This window comes from Pelophylax lessonae, assembly GCF_965119305.1.
Source record: "Pelophylax lessonae genome assembly, chromosome: 13".
In the NCBI taxonomy this organism is placed as follows: Eukaryota; Metazoa; Chordata; class Amphibia; order Anura; family Ranidae; genus Pelophylax; species Pelophylax lessonae.
This window is the reverse complement of record NC_138780.1, coordinates 147,222,382-147,236,752: the sequence shown is the minus strand read 5'-3', so window position 1 is coordinate 147,236,752 and position 14,371 is coordinate 147,222,382. Positions and strand designations below refer to the sequence as shown.

The 14,371-nt window shown below is 42.7% G+C and overlaps 1 protein-coding gene across 3 annotated transcripts in view; it reads right to left on the bottom strand.

Moving 5' to 3' along the window:
- The window catches only part of HIF1A (hypoxia inducible factor 1 subunit alpha), a 67,970-nt gene that overhangs the window by 24,835 nt on the left and 28,764 nt on the right, over positions 1–14,371 (bottom strand). For 2 of the 3 annotated variants that reach the window (XM_082242616.1, XM_082242618.1), the window contains exon 2: positions 6,301–6,491. In XM_082242616.1, the coding sequence (XP_082098742.1) occupies positions 6,301–6,491 (191 nt within the window). The remainder of the gene's footprint in view (positions 1–6,300; positions 6,492–14,371) is intronic. The other variant, XM_082242617.1, reaches the window with a different exon arrangement.

Genomic DNA, 14,371 nt, shown 5'->3' with positions numbered 1-14,371 from the left:
CTGTGAGGCATCAATTTCTCAAACTAGAGACTCTAATGTACTTGTCCTCTTGCTTAGTTGTGCACCGGGGCCTCCCATTTCTCTTTCTATTCTGGTTAGAGCCCATTTGTGTTCTCTGAAGGGAGTAGTACACACCGTTGTAGGAAATCTTCTGTGTCTTAGCAATTTCTCGCATGGAATAGCATTCATTTTTCAGAACAAGAATAGACTGTCGATTTTCAGAAGAAAGTTCTTTTTCTGGCCATTTTGAGAGATTAATCTAACCCACAAATGCTAAATGCTCCAGGTACTCAACTAGCTCAAAGGAAGGCCAGTTTTATAGCTTCTAAAAATCAGCACAACCGTTTTCAGCTGTGCTAACATAATTGCACAAGGGTTTTGTAATCATCAATTAGCCTTTTAACACGATTAGCCAACACAATGTACCATTAGAACGCAGGAGTGATGGTTGCTGGAAATGGGCCTCTGTACACCTATGTAGATATTCCATTACAAATCAGCAGTTTCAAGCTAGAATAGTCATTTACCACATTAACAATGTCTAGACTGTATTTCTGAATAATTTAATGTTATCTTCATTGAAAAAATAAGGACATTTCTAAGTGTCCCCAAACTTAACGGTAGAGTATTTTATATCTATATATATATATATCTCTATATCCATATAAAATGTTTACGCAGCGCATTACATCTTGAGGGTAGACAGTACAAATACAATACACTTTAATACAGTAGGAATCAGAGGGCCCTGTTTGTTAGAGCTTACAATCTAAGAGAAAATTTATATATATATATATATATATATATATATATATATATATATATATATATATATATATATATATATATATATATATATATATATATATCTGTGTCTATGGATGCAGGCAAAGCAACTCCGGATTGAGGGCCCCCATAAAAATCGGCTTCTTATTGGGGCACTCGCCAAACAGGAGGAGTCAGCAGCACTGGTGGAGGACCCCAGGAGGAGGATCAGGTCTGCTGCGTGTAAAACTATGGCACCACAGAGGCGGCAAGTATGACTTTTTTTTTTTTTGCTTCAAACAGGGAAGCCGCCACTTTAAAGTCACTTAAACAACTTCCTTCTTAGAAGCAAAACATGTTCCTTGCTTTCTTATGTATCCAGCATTACACTAATCTCCACTGAAAGATGGCTAAGCACAGAATAGATGAGAAGTTGACCTGAGAAGGGAGACTTGTCCCAGTTCTTACAAACTATTGGCTAAGCTTCATTAGCAACAGGCTTTGACAGATAATTTGTCAACTCCTATGCTTGCCCAAAGGGTGTAAGCCTGTTCCTATGGGTTGCAGAATCTCAGTTTATAATGTTAAAAGTAGAGCTGCACGATTCTGGATAAAAGAAGAATCACAATTTTTTTGCTTAGAATAAAGATCACGATTCTCAGCATAACATCTTTCACATTATACAAAACAATTGGGCTAATTTTACGGTTTCATTTATTTATTTTTTTAATTCATAAAAGTGTATTTTCTCCCAAAAAATTGCAATTGAAAGACTGCTGCGCAAATACGGTGTAACGAGTGTCAGAAAAAGGTTATCTCTTTAAGAGGTTAAACTGCCCTCACTTAGAGCTGGAAGTTCATTCCTTTGATCAGAACAGAAATGATACATTGTATTGTGTTTATAGTTATCTCCCAGCCCTGGCAATGTTAATAAACAATTGCAGAGACTTTATTTTTTTTTTTTTTACAGCTGTGAGAGAGCAGAAAACAGCTCTGCTCTGTATGAATCAAGAAAATGCAGTTTTAAGATTGTGATAGGGGTGGGTGAATCGAGATTGTGATCTTTTAACGATCGTGCAGCTCTATGTTGAAGCAAACCTGTAAATATGAAAACTGCTGCAGCCCAGAAAAGACCCAGAGCTTCGGGATTTGGAGCAATAACATACATAGCCTGGTCTCTTAGAGCCCATTCACACAGGGGCGACACGACTTGCTGGGGCGACCTCGGCGCGACATGCACAGACTTCATATAATTGAAGTCAATGCAAGTCGCCTCCAGGTCGCCCCAAAGTAGTACAGGACCCTTTTTCTAAGTCGGAGCGACTTGTGTCGCTCCTATTAGAACGGGTCCTGTGCTAATCAATGGCAGGCGACCCACCGCGACTTGTCAGGCGACCAAGTCGCCTGACAAGTCGCGCTAGTGTGAATGGGGTCTTAAAGCGATCAATGTATAAACAGCCAATAGCAGATCCACTGGGAAGCTCAGGCAGCTGATCAGGATGGCACCAAAACACTTCTTTATGGATGAGCTGACAATAGGGTAAAATTACTACTCTGTCTTTTGCCACTTTTGCTTTTTTTGTCATAAATCACAGTTTGTACCTTGGATTGGTAAATGCTAGATTTCTAGATCAACTAATAAATACAAGTTTACAATCAAAATATAAAATGTTTCCTTTAAGGTTTACATTTCCTATAAATCCCAAGAGAACTGGATACAAGGGTAGACTTGCATGCGCAAGGCCAAAAACAATTTGACAGTTATGTTATACTTTGGTTGAATGATTGCTTTCTGCAACACCGTTTCATACCAGCTGTCAGGCTGATCTCAACAGAATACTGCCATTTAGAGAGCAGAAACTGAAGATAAACCTTATTTTAATTAGCTGTGATTAAACTGCTCCAGCTGTTCTGAACAGCAGAGGAAAAGGAGGGATTGCACCAAATCAGGATTAATCAGCACGCAAAGTCACAAATACTTACTGACATATCCCTAACAGAAACCCTGTTATGAAAGAAATATGTAGGCTGCCCTCTCTCATAATGCTAGTTGGATGCGCTGTGTTCCTGGAACAAAGTCAAATCTGACTGCACGCTGCTCAGGCATTCACAGGAAGCTTTGTATTCTATCATTAAAAAAGCTTCCACTGATTGGCTGAGGCAGACAAATGATGTCACAAGGCAGAAGTTCCAATCCTGCTGTCGGAACACATCACTGTATACTGTATGTAGCTGGTGCTACAAAAACAGTATAGGGCTCATTCAAAAGGCAGATTAGTGCCATTCTCCATGCAGAGCTGCTGGCAGATCATGATGCATGTTCATCCACCTCAGAGCTACATGCAGGCAACCCATTGAAGTGGACGCACACGTAGCCCCAGCAATGACACGACTACATGTCAAAGTTTATGGGCAGGAACAGGTGCACGGATCTGAACACAGAGCTGCAGACGGATCCATGCCCCTGCTGCTCGGCTCTACGCATGCATCTGCTTTTATTGACTGCCTGCACACTTATCTTCCAGCAGCTCTGCCCGGAGGACGGCACTAATCTGCCTTTCTTAATGAGCCCTTATACAGTGCATCCAGAAAGTATTCCCAGTGCTTCACTCTTTCCACATTTTGTTATGTTACAGCCTTATTCCAAAATGGATTCAATTCATTATTTTCCTCAAACTTCTACAAACAATACCCCATTGAAACAACGTGAAAGAACTTTGTTTGAAATCTTTGCAAATTTATAGAAGAAAAAAAAAAAAATCCCGATGTATTTACAGCTATTGCGCAATACTTTGTTGAAGCACCTTTAGCACCAATTACAGTCTCAAGTCTTTTTGAGCCTGATGCTACAAGTTTGGCACACCTATTTTTGGGCAGTTTCTAATAATCTTTGCAGGACCTCTCAAGCTCCATGAGGCTAGATGGGTAGGATCCGAGGCGCAGCCATTTCAGATCTCTCCAGAGATGTTTAATCGGGTTCAAGTCTGGGCCACTCAAGGACATTTAAAGAGTTTTCCCGTAGCCACTCCTTTGTTATATTGGCTGTGTGCTTAGGGTTGTTGTCCTGTTGGAAGATGAACCTTCAACCCCAGTCTGAGGTTCAGAGCGCTCTGGAGCAGGTTTTCATCAAGGATGTCTGTGTACATTGCTGCATTCATCTTTTGCTCAATCCTGAATAATCCCACAAATCTACCATACAGGCCCGACGGGTGGAGTGCTGCAGAGAAGGTTGTTCTTCTGGAACAAACTTCTTCTGGAAGGTTCTCCTCTCTCCATAGAGAAATGCAGGGTTGCTCTGCAAGGTTCTCCTCTCTCCACTGAGAAATGCTGGCGCTCTGTCAGAGGGACCATTGGGTTCTTGGACACCTTCCATTACTAAGGCCCTTCTCCCCTGATTGCTCAGTTTGGCCAGGCGGCCTACTCTAGGAAGAGTCCTGGTGGTTGCAAACTTCCATTTAGGGGGGATGATGGAGGTTACTGTGCTCATTAGGACCTTCAATTCTGCAGAAATGTTTCTGTGCCTTTCCCCAGATCTGTGCCATAATACAATCCTGTCCCGGAGGTCTACAGACAATTCCTTGGACTTCATGGCTTGGTTTGTTCTCTGAAATGCACTGCTAACTGTGGGAACCTTATATAGATAGGTGTGTGCTGCAGAGGCACCGGATTGCTTCTAACAGCCAGAAGTCAGCATGCCAGATATATACACTGTGTAAAACCCCCCACTGTGACCTGGCAGCAAAAGGGTTGAACTGGACCTTTACCTAGGTGTTAAAAAGCATGTTACCCCAGCATTTGATATCCCTGATGTGTCTGTTGTACCATCTACTTGTATGAAAAAGTATCCTGTTCTCTTTGCATTACAGGCTCTCCTCACTTAACGACCAGGTTCCGTTCCAGCGACCAGGTTGTTAAACGAGGAGCCACAAGTAATCAATATTTTAAGCATTCCTAACTACTGTACTCTGGAAAAAAAAAAAAAAAAAGTCTAAAAACACAAAACTCCAACTCAAAAACAATGTTTTAATTTGGATAAATACAGAAAACAAAAATATAAACAATAAAAATCCTGTACTGTATACAATACGATGGACAGTGGCCAAAAAGCTGGTCGTAAGTCTGAGCGGTAAGTCATTAAACGAGGAGTGTCTGTACTTCCTTTATGCAAAACACTTGGTGATCTTCCCAGTCCCCCTGCTTTACTAATTGAAACTGACCACACTGGGCATGAGAGCACATCCATCTCAGCGTGGTCAGTTTTTTTATTTGCATTCTACTTGGGAGCAGTCTGCCTGTACTCCAGTAGTCAGACTTGCCCCCCGCTCACTGGGAAGACCAGTGTAATGTTGTTTCCCTGCTTTCCCTGATGACATGGCCTTATACAGTCCCCACCCCTACCTCTCTAAGATGCTAATGCAGCTGATGAACAGAGGTCATATGATTTAAAAAAGAAGATAGATCGATCAATCTATAAACACATATGGGTTGTTTTACAAGGTAAGGGTTCACATACACCTTAAGAAAAAGCCATTTTAAAAACATTGATGGTGGGATGGATAAAAGTAACAAAAAAAAAAAAAAATTATGACTCTTACTTTTTCCAGGAGAAAAAATGCTCCAGATTTCCTCAAGTGATTCTTATTTGACCAAAATTCTAGGCACTGGGTCATTTGACCCCTAAAGAAGCAGGGTCTGAGTATGGATTGGCTGATCTTTTCCATCATGTGCCCAGAAGTCACAGAAGCCTGCAAAAGCATTTTGCCCAAAACCGGCATCGGGATTTTTTTTATTAAATGGGAAAAGTTATAAACACCTGCCAAGTTCTTCCTGTTGGTGGTAATGGCAGATGACCACAGTACTTGGGATAGAAAGTGATTAAAATCATTTTAAAGTGATAATCTGAACACGAAGGTGCACCTGTCCAATGGGAACATCTCTTCTTGTGATACTAAGGTTATGTCACGTCACTTTGGGCATGGAAAACATCACAGGATTTTATTCATTACTTAGGTTATCTAAAACTAAAAAGTTTTGGCTTTAGAAACACTAATGCCTCGTTTCCACTGAGCGGAACGGTTCGGGTCGGTACAGTTTGGAAGGGTTAGAATGGGCCGGTCTATTCAGGTGAGCGTTTCCACTGCAAGTCGGGCCACCAGGGACCATGCGGGGTTTACACCAAATGAGGTGTTTGTTTTGCTCTTTCATTTGACGTGAGCATTGATGGTTTCCTGTCCGCCAATCAGAGGACTCTATCGTGTGACGCCAGTAGCTCCGCCCTAACCGTACCGTACCATTTCCTATGGCCCTACATCTGAAGCAGGACCAGGAATGGTGCGGTTTGGTTCGGTTGTATGGGCCACTTTCATAATGGAAACACTCAAATTAGCGTACCGTACCGAACCGACCCGAACCGATCCGCTCAGTGGAAACGAGGCATAACATATCAGTACAAGTCTACTTGAAACAAAAACAAAAGAGGATGGATAGAACAAGCTGCAAGAGCTCAGACTGTCTGAATATTAGACTTTATCTCACCTGCATCGAGGAGCCGTCTTATACGCAGGTAGCTAATGGTGAGCCTCATTATGGAGGCTTTATCCAGATGAGAGCTGACATTGTGAGGCAGAGGCAGCTGGTGGGACAGTTCATAGAAGACCTCCGATTCTTTACTCCTTCGACACCTTGCAGCATCGCGAGACTTCTCCTTCCGCCGCTCCGAACTGACCCTGAAAATGATAAAATTAATGTTCTTCATACATCATTTGACGCTATAACCTCACTACACTGACTGCAAATTGACAAAATAATAGGTAACCTATTTCCTTCTGGAACACCAGCACTGGCTGTAGCGTTGTGTAAACTATACAGTATGTACATCAGCTATATACAGTATACAGATCACTGTGTTCCAGCAGTGGGATGGGGGATTTCCCGCTCCATTCCCAGAACAAGATTTAAGTCAGGCTGAGCATTGCAGAGCCATTCACAAGAAGCTTTGTATTTTCTGAACGAATTCAAGGCTTCCTCTGATTAACTGAGGCAGAGAGGGTAGGAGGATAAGGTCACAATCTTTATGGACCCTGCTTTGTGCACTGGTCCAAATCACTTGCATTTGGTGGAGGGGAGATTATAAGTGGGGTTGTTTTTCAGGGGTTGGGCTTGGCCCCTTAGTTCCAATGAAGAAAATTTTTAAGGCATCAGCATACCAAGACATTTTGGACAATTTCATGCTCATACCTTTGTGGGAACAGTTTGGGGATGGCCCCATCTTGTTCCAACATGACAGTGCACAGAGCAAGCTCCATAAAGACAGGGATGAGCGACCCTCTTGTCAACTCCTTCTGGTGAGTGGGGACCCATATCACACAAAGGGCGCACTGGTGACACAAGAAGTGAGCACTATAGCTGAAGGCATTTTATTATACGATGAGGACTTGTTTTTAGCCCGTCTCAATCTTGTTCCGATTTATCCATAGAGTGGTACACTTCTATCATTTTACATTGTTCTGGGATTGAACGCTTTGTTTCACAACTTTATTGTATATGATTTATTGACCCTGGTTTACAAATGTATATTTGCACGTTATTTAAATAATGTATTATTGCAAGCGCTGTTTACACGCATGGGTTTTAAATCCAGTTTGAAGTTTGCCTGTATGATGTACACATATCTAGTGATTTGAAATAGCAGCTGCATTTTGAAAAATAGAGGTGTGGGTGGGTTTTCACATATTTCATTAAAAACCATTACAAGTTAAAAAAAAAAAAAAAAAAAAAAAAAAAAAAAAAAACACGAAAGGCCCCCCCCCCCCCCCCAAAAAAAAAAAAAACACAAACACATTGCACCGAGTGACAAACACAATAACATGGCAGAACCTGTATAAACCTTCAGGACACACATCAGGCCAATACAATTAGACACTAGTGCCCAAAATTACTAAAAAAAAAATAAATAAATAAAAAAAAAAAAAAAAGTGTTGCAATAACTAGAATTCACCAAATGCACAAGTCAATACTAATTTAACTTGCAATAAAATTATTTAGGATTTATGTTTACACAAACTGCATGAAGATTCACATCCACTGTACAATCATGTGAAAAGAAAATCCATGTTTACTTATTTCGGAAGGACTTTAAAATGATGTGATTAACAATTTATTGTGTGAACATTTTCAAATCCTTTACCAAATCAGAATTAGCGTGCGGAACATCAAATCACTTTCCTGAAAAGAAACGGTATTTGCTTTGAAAACCCCGTGTATGTCACCTAGTATCACTTTCCAGTCACTAGAGCAAGAATTACTCACAGCCCCAAAAAAATGAAGCCAAATGAGAAGCAGCAAACCATTAGCATGCAAGACCCCCCCCCCCCCCTCCACCCTCCACCCTCCACCCCACGCTCATTGTTTAGGAATGAATTGTTCAGCTTCCTGGAATTTCCTCCAAGTTGAAGAAAGGGCAATAGATGATTTGAGAAGTATTACACTGAAACACGTTTTTAAAAAGCAGGTTCTAACTAGCTGAAGATTGCAAATACACAAAAATATACACGTATGCCAAAGCCAGCAGTCAGGTTAGTACAGGGGTGTCAAAAGCAATTCCATTGTGGGGCACATCAGTGTTATGGTTGCCCTCTAAGGGCCAGTTGTATCTGTAAGACTAAATGTCCAGAGCACCCCACTACCCCCTTACATCAAATGTCAACAGCCCACCTCATCTCTTACATTACAGAGTACTCCCTGTAACTTGTGCTGCTGCTGGGAAGAAGCTGGGGGGCAGAGCTTGGAAGCAAAAAGTGCAGCATCTGGAGGAGGACCAGAGGAGGGCTGGAGTCAGCTTCAGGAGTCTGCTAAATGCTGAGACCAGGGGAGCGGTGTAGGCAGAGCTGAGGGGGTTCTGCTGCTGCACGGAGAAGCACAGGATCTGGCATAGGAGTTCTGTCCTCCTCTCTGCTGTTGACTACTAAGACAAAGAGGGGGCGCCACAGCTGCAGGAGAGGTGAGAGGGCCACATGAACTGGCTTGCAGGCCTTGCATTCGACACACTCGGGTTAGAAGAAGCAGACTTTAGAAGGCACCCTTTCCTTTGCTCCGCAATCACTGTTCACACACAGGAATAGAGAAAAGAGGACTGGTGCAACCAACAAATTGCTTTGGTTAGAGCTTACACAGCACTAAGGATCCTCTCCCACATAGAAGGGGAAATCCTTGTAAATGAAGGGAATCCCTTTTAGACCCCAAGGTCACCAGAACCAGTGTCCCCATTGGAAGATTTCCCCTCCATTACTTTTCTGGGGACAACCCAACATTTGGGATTTTTTTTGCTTTCAATGCTAATGGTAAACAGGACAAATAGAGAGGGTGAGTCCCCGTTCACACTAGGGCGACCTGTGAGGCGACCTGCTCGCCTCACAGGTCGCCGTAGGTCGCCTCCCATAGGGAAGCTGCGGACCCGTTCTAATAGGAGCGACACAAGTCGCTCCGACTTAGAAAAAGGGTCCGGAGCTTCTTTGGGGCGACCTGGAGGCAACCGCCATAGACTTCAAAGTTATGAAGTCCGTGGCGGCCGCTGCTCCTATGTGAACGGGCCTGAATCTCCTTAACGGGGGGAACAGACAGCAATAAAAACTGACAGGGGTTCTAATCCTTCTCCACACTATCCAAAACTGAAAAAGAAAAAAACGTTTTGCTTTTAGTTACACCAAATATCATTATGCTCCAAAAATAATCAGAACACATTTACTAATGTCCCTGCCATTTATCATGAAATCATTTACTTCCATTTATTTGGAACAAACAGTGCACATTAGCTGTGGTCAGGTGCACAGCTCTAGGCACACTACAAGCCCCATAGTCCATCTCAGGAGCAAGCACGAGAGTATGGCTACATTCCTACATACCATAGCTGCATGATTCTGGATAAAATAAGAATCACAGAATAAAATGAGAATAAAATGAGAATAAAGATAACGATTCTCTCACAATTCTCGGCGTAACATTTTACATAATACAAAACAATCGGGCTAACTTTACTGTTAAGTTAAAAAAGTTTAAAAATTCATTAAAGTGTCTTTTTTCCTATAAAAATGAGTTTGAAAGACTTCTGCGCAAACAGTATGACATAAGAGATTGCAACGATTGCCATTTTATTCTCTAGGGTTAGTGGTTATTAGGGTTTGTTATTTTATTAGAAAAGAAAAAAAGGTCTTTACAATCACTTTAAAGTGTGGAATCTACCCTGTCAGTCAGTGTGGAAAATAAAGGGTGTATATCTATGTTAGAGCTGGCACACAATGTTCCTGCAAATAAATGGCTTGCCTCAGGCTGAGCAGGAAATAGGTCATAGTTTATGAGGCACTTTCTTCGAAAACAGCCAGAAGATATCAGCAAAAAGATCAAGTTACAGACAGTGACCAAATAGGGTCACATTTCCATATGTTAACTTGCCAAATCGTTTCATTACTGTATTGGTAAGCAATACAAAACAAAAAATAAAAAAGCAGCAAAATAGTCAGTGTTCAAATAAGCTATTGATAAATACAAACTCTCTGGCTCAGGAGATTTCGGTATTCCATTCCTAGGATCTGTCTGCAGCCTCTAGTGATGTCACTAGGGTGGGACTGAGGCTGAGACCGCAGGGTGAGCCACACTTGCCATCCAAGGATCTTCCGGCGTGATGACGTCGCGTTTCCGAGCATGCGCGCGGCAGTGGAATACCAGCACGCGCTCCTTTTTCAAGTCAGGTGACTTGAAAAAGGAGCACGCACTGGTATTCCACCGCAGTGCACATGCTCAGAAATGCGTAGTCATCACGCCGGAAGATCCTTGGACGGCAAGTGCGGCTCACCCTACGTTCCACCCTGCGGTCTCAGCCTCAGTCCCACCCTAGTGACACCACTCCACTTCACTTCCTGCAGGACAGGAACCGGAAGGACAGACCATCAGCAGTGGCCCCATACCACTCATGGCTGCCGGAAGGACCCTTCTCATCTACATTCACTTACTTTGATGTAAGTTTTTAATGTACCTTGCTCATTAAAGCAGAGTTCCGGCCACAGAATCTTTTTTTTTTATGTCCCCCCAAACAGTGACCCTCCGACCTCTATATATCTGCTAATCCTGTTTTATACAGTGGAATAATATTTTTGCAAGCTGTGGGGAAATGTGTGCCCTGCTTCCTGGTTGTAGTGGGCGGAGGCCGGTGAATCCAGCGTGAAATCTCGCGCATGCCCAGTTCTATGCGGTCGGCATAGTATAGGGATGCCTATCATCGCGTTATTTCCTGCTTGGAAATAACGCGATGAGAGGAGCGGCCGGGCACCTACGTCACTGCCAATTGCATCCTGGGAGCGACGAGTAAGAGCTCCCAGGACGCATTGCGAGACAGGAAATGACGGCACGGGCCACGGTCGAGGAAGTGGATGTAAAGGTGAGTATATTATCCTCTGTAAAAAGGTAAGTAAAAAAAAAAATAAAAAAACCCCGGGAATATCCAATTCTCAAAGGCTCATGGAAGAATAAGGAAGCGGATGCCATAAAATGTAAAGGCATGATTTTCTGCCCGGAACTCCGCTTTAAATGCTACAGTCTTTACTGTTTTTCTCTCTCTTTGTATCTTGTATGTTTGGAGATTGCTTCCGCTCCCCACTAGGCTGGCCCTGAGTGGATGGACTGTTCCTTGTCCCACAACAAAAAAGACTTTTAGGATAGCCTACATGGCTACCTCATAGACTATTTTTTAGTATTATGCTACTTGCTTGCGCCGTGTACCCACGTTTATCTAGTGATGTAACCTTCCCAGAAGGCTGTGGAAAGGCACTGGCTAGGTCACCAGTGCCTAAATGATGATGACAAACAAAGATGATTTGTTCAATTTGGAATGAAAAATCCACTTCAAAAACTGCAGAACATCGCATTTCTGAAAACCTGGGATTTTAGAATACATTGGCAGCTTTATCATATCCAGGAATATCCCCCAGCATCATAGCTTTTCAGCGCCATCCATTCTTTAGCTGCCATTACATGCCCAGACCAGTAGAAACTCTACTTTGTTTACATCAAGCTTTCCTGTGTCTGCACCGTAACAGCAAACAAGGAGCCAGAAGAAAAAGTCTTTCCATCACAAAGAGACAGGAGCCATAAATGATCATTTCTGTGCTGCACAAAGCTCCTACCATCCCAAAAGATCACAAACTGCCAGAGGCAGCTCATGGTAAAAATACCCGCCTTTATCTTCACAGGTAAGCTTCAGAATAACTACAAGTGTGAATGGATCACAGGTTTACATTGTGCTACATTTCAAATATATCCATTTTTGGGTGTGTTTATTTGGGGAGATTTCCTTTCACTTCCTGACCTGTAGACACAACAGGAAGATAAAGGAATTATTTTTTCTAAATAAAGCTGGCCATAGAGAAGTCAGTTTTTTCTTGCTCAAAAAGGAGTTGAATGGAAAAACCTGACCCGATTCCACCTTCCACACATTCCAGGTGGATGGGTAAATCCTTCCAATGTCACTTTTCTGACAGCGGGGAACCCTCTTCGACTTCAGAATACACTGATCAGTGCTGCAGACTTCTGTAAAACCACAGTGCCCACACGTGGATTGAAATTTGGTTGTTCCCTGATAAACCAGCTGACTTTAAATCCATCTATAGGCAGCTTAATGGGAATCAAGTGGACTTTCTGCAGCAAGGACAGAGACAGAAAAAAACTAGGGATGCACCGAAATGAAATTCTTGGCCGAAGCCGAATAATAATGAAATGCTTGGCCGAAGGCCGAATACCGAACGCGGTGTTTCGCATTTTTTCCATTTTGCCAATTTTTAGGGGGCACGCTGATGGGCACATTTTATGTTAGGGGGCACTCTGATGGGCAAAACAAAACATTTAAATCAGCGTTGCTCTTAACATAAAATATGCCCATTAGCGTGCCCCTTAAAATAAAATATGCCCATCAGAGTGCCCCTTAACATAAAATATGCTCATCAGCATGTCCCTTAGCATAAAATAAGGGGCACGCTGATGGCCACATTTTATGTCAAGGGAGCACTCTGTTGGGCACATTTTTTTTCTTTTTTTTTTTTTTAAGGGGCACTTTATAGGGCACTCTAATGTAATGAGCATGGCAAGTGGCAACAACATATGGCGGTCTGCACACTAATGCTTGTGCAGCTGCCAGCTACCGTATTCTCCCCCAAATGTGCTCAGCTCCACATCACATACCTGAACTGCAGCCAGAGCCAAAAGCCGCGAACAGGGGGGCGGGGCGTGGACCTAGTGTGAAGGAGCCGCAGTCAGGAGCAGGGGGCGGGACGCGCGCGTGACGTCACACCCCCTACTCGCAGCCGGACAGGACACCCGCGGCGTGTGAGAAGGGAGCCACGAGCCGCAATGAGGAAGGTGAGCGGTCAGGGCGGAAGCTGACATTGTTCGGCTCAAAATTATTCGGCCTTTTGACTTATTCGGCCGAACGCCGAAAGTGCTATTCTCTCTATTTTCGGCCGAATAATGTTCGGCCGCCGAATATTCGGTGCATCCCTAAAAAAAAACAAAAAAAAAAAAGAAAATCCTTGAAAAAGGTTGCCAACCTTTTAGTACTCAACCAAAAACAATTTGAATTTAAAAACTGTTAAATAAAAATGGCAGACCTATTTTTTTTTTTGAAAAAGCAGAGTTAGACTTACCGGTAACTCCTTTTCTGAGAGTCTTCCAGGACAGCCCATGAGACCCAAGGCTCCTCCTACCAGGACTGGGTGGAAACACATTAACCCCACCAGATACAAGCGGTCCCTCTAGTCATCCCCCTTCAGTACTTCCCGAGAACCGTAGGACGTCCCTGCAAAACATTTGCATAATACAAGACCTCAACGAGGGGGAATCCGGCTGTCCTGGAAGACTCTCAGAAAAGGAGATACCGGTAAGTCTAAGTTTCTCTCAAGTCCTCTTACAGGACAGCCCATGAGACAATGAGCCAGAACTTGCCAGTCTATGGAGTGACTACAGCCTGGAGGACCTTTCGACCAAATGCCTGCCCCTGGGAAGAGAGGAGGTCCAGGCAATAATGTTTAACAAATAGTATAAAATAGCTGCGCTATGCACCACTTAGCTAGAATTTTTAGCTAGCACTCGTTAATGACATCAATCAAATGAATGAGTATAGAAAGCAGCTACACAAAAAATGATCCTGATAAAATCACAAGACATAAAAACAAGTAAAATTGTAGCGCTAAAAATAATAAAAAAGTCCATAAATGTAAAAAGTCTTTAAGATCAATCCAAGTGTTGGATAACCACGTGCAAATGGAAACTTATAATAAGCAATCCTTCTTTTCTTCAAAGGCCACATGACACAGACCACCACCAAGATAGGTATTATAAATACCCTAACCAGAAATTACTATATAGTAAGCCGTGAAAAAATATGGACCTCCAGGACATGGGATCAATCACGATGGATATCCAAAGCACACTAAATCACAAACACCTGAGTCCTCTGGTAGTCATGCTCCAAAATATACAAGAGAAACTTCTCATAGTGTAGTACGTTTGAATAAATTTATTGAACAAAATCAGACTGTATTGCACTCACATTTTGGCAGAGTAA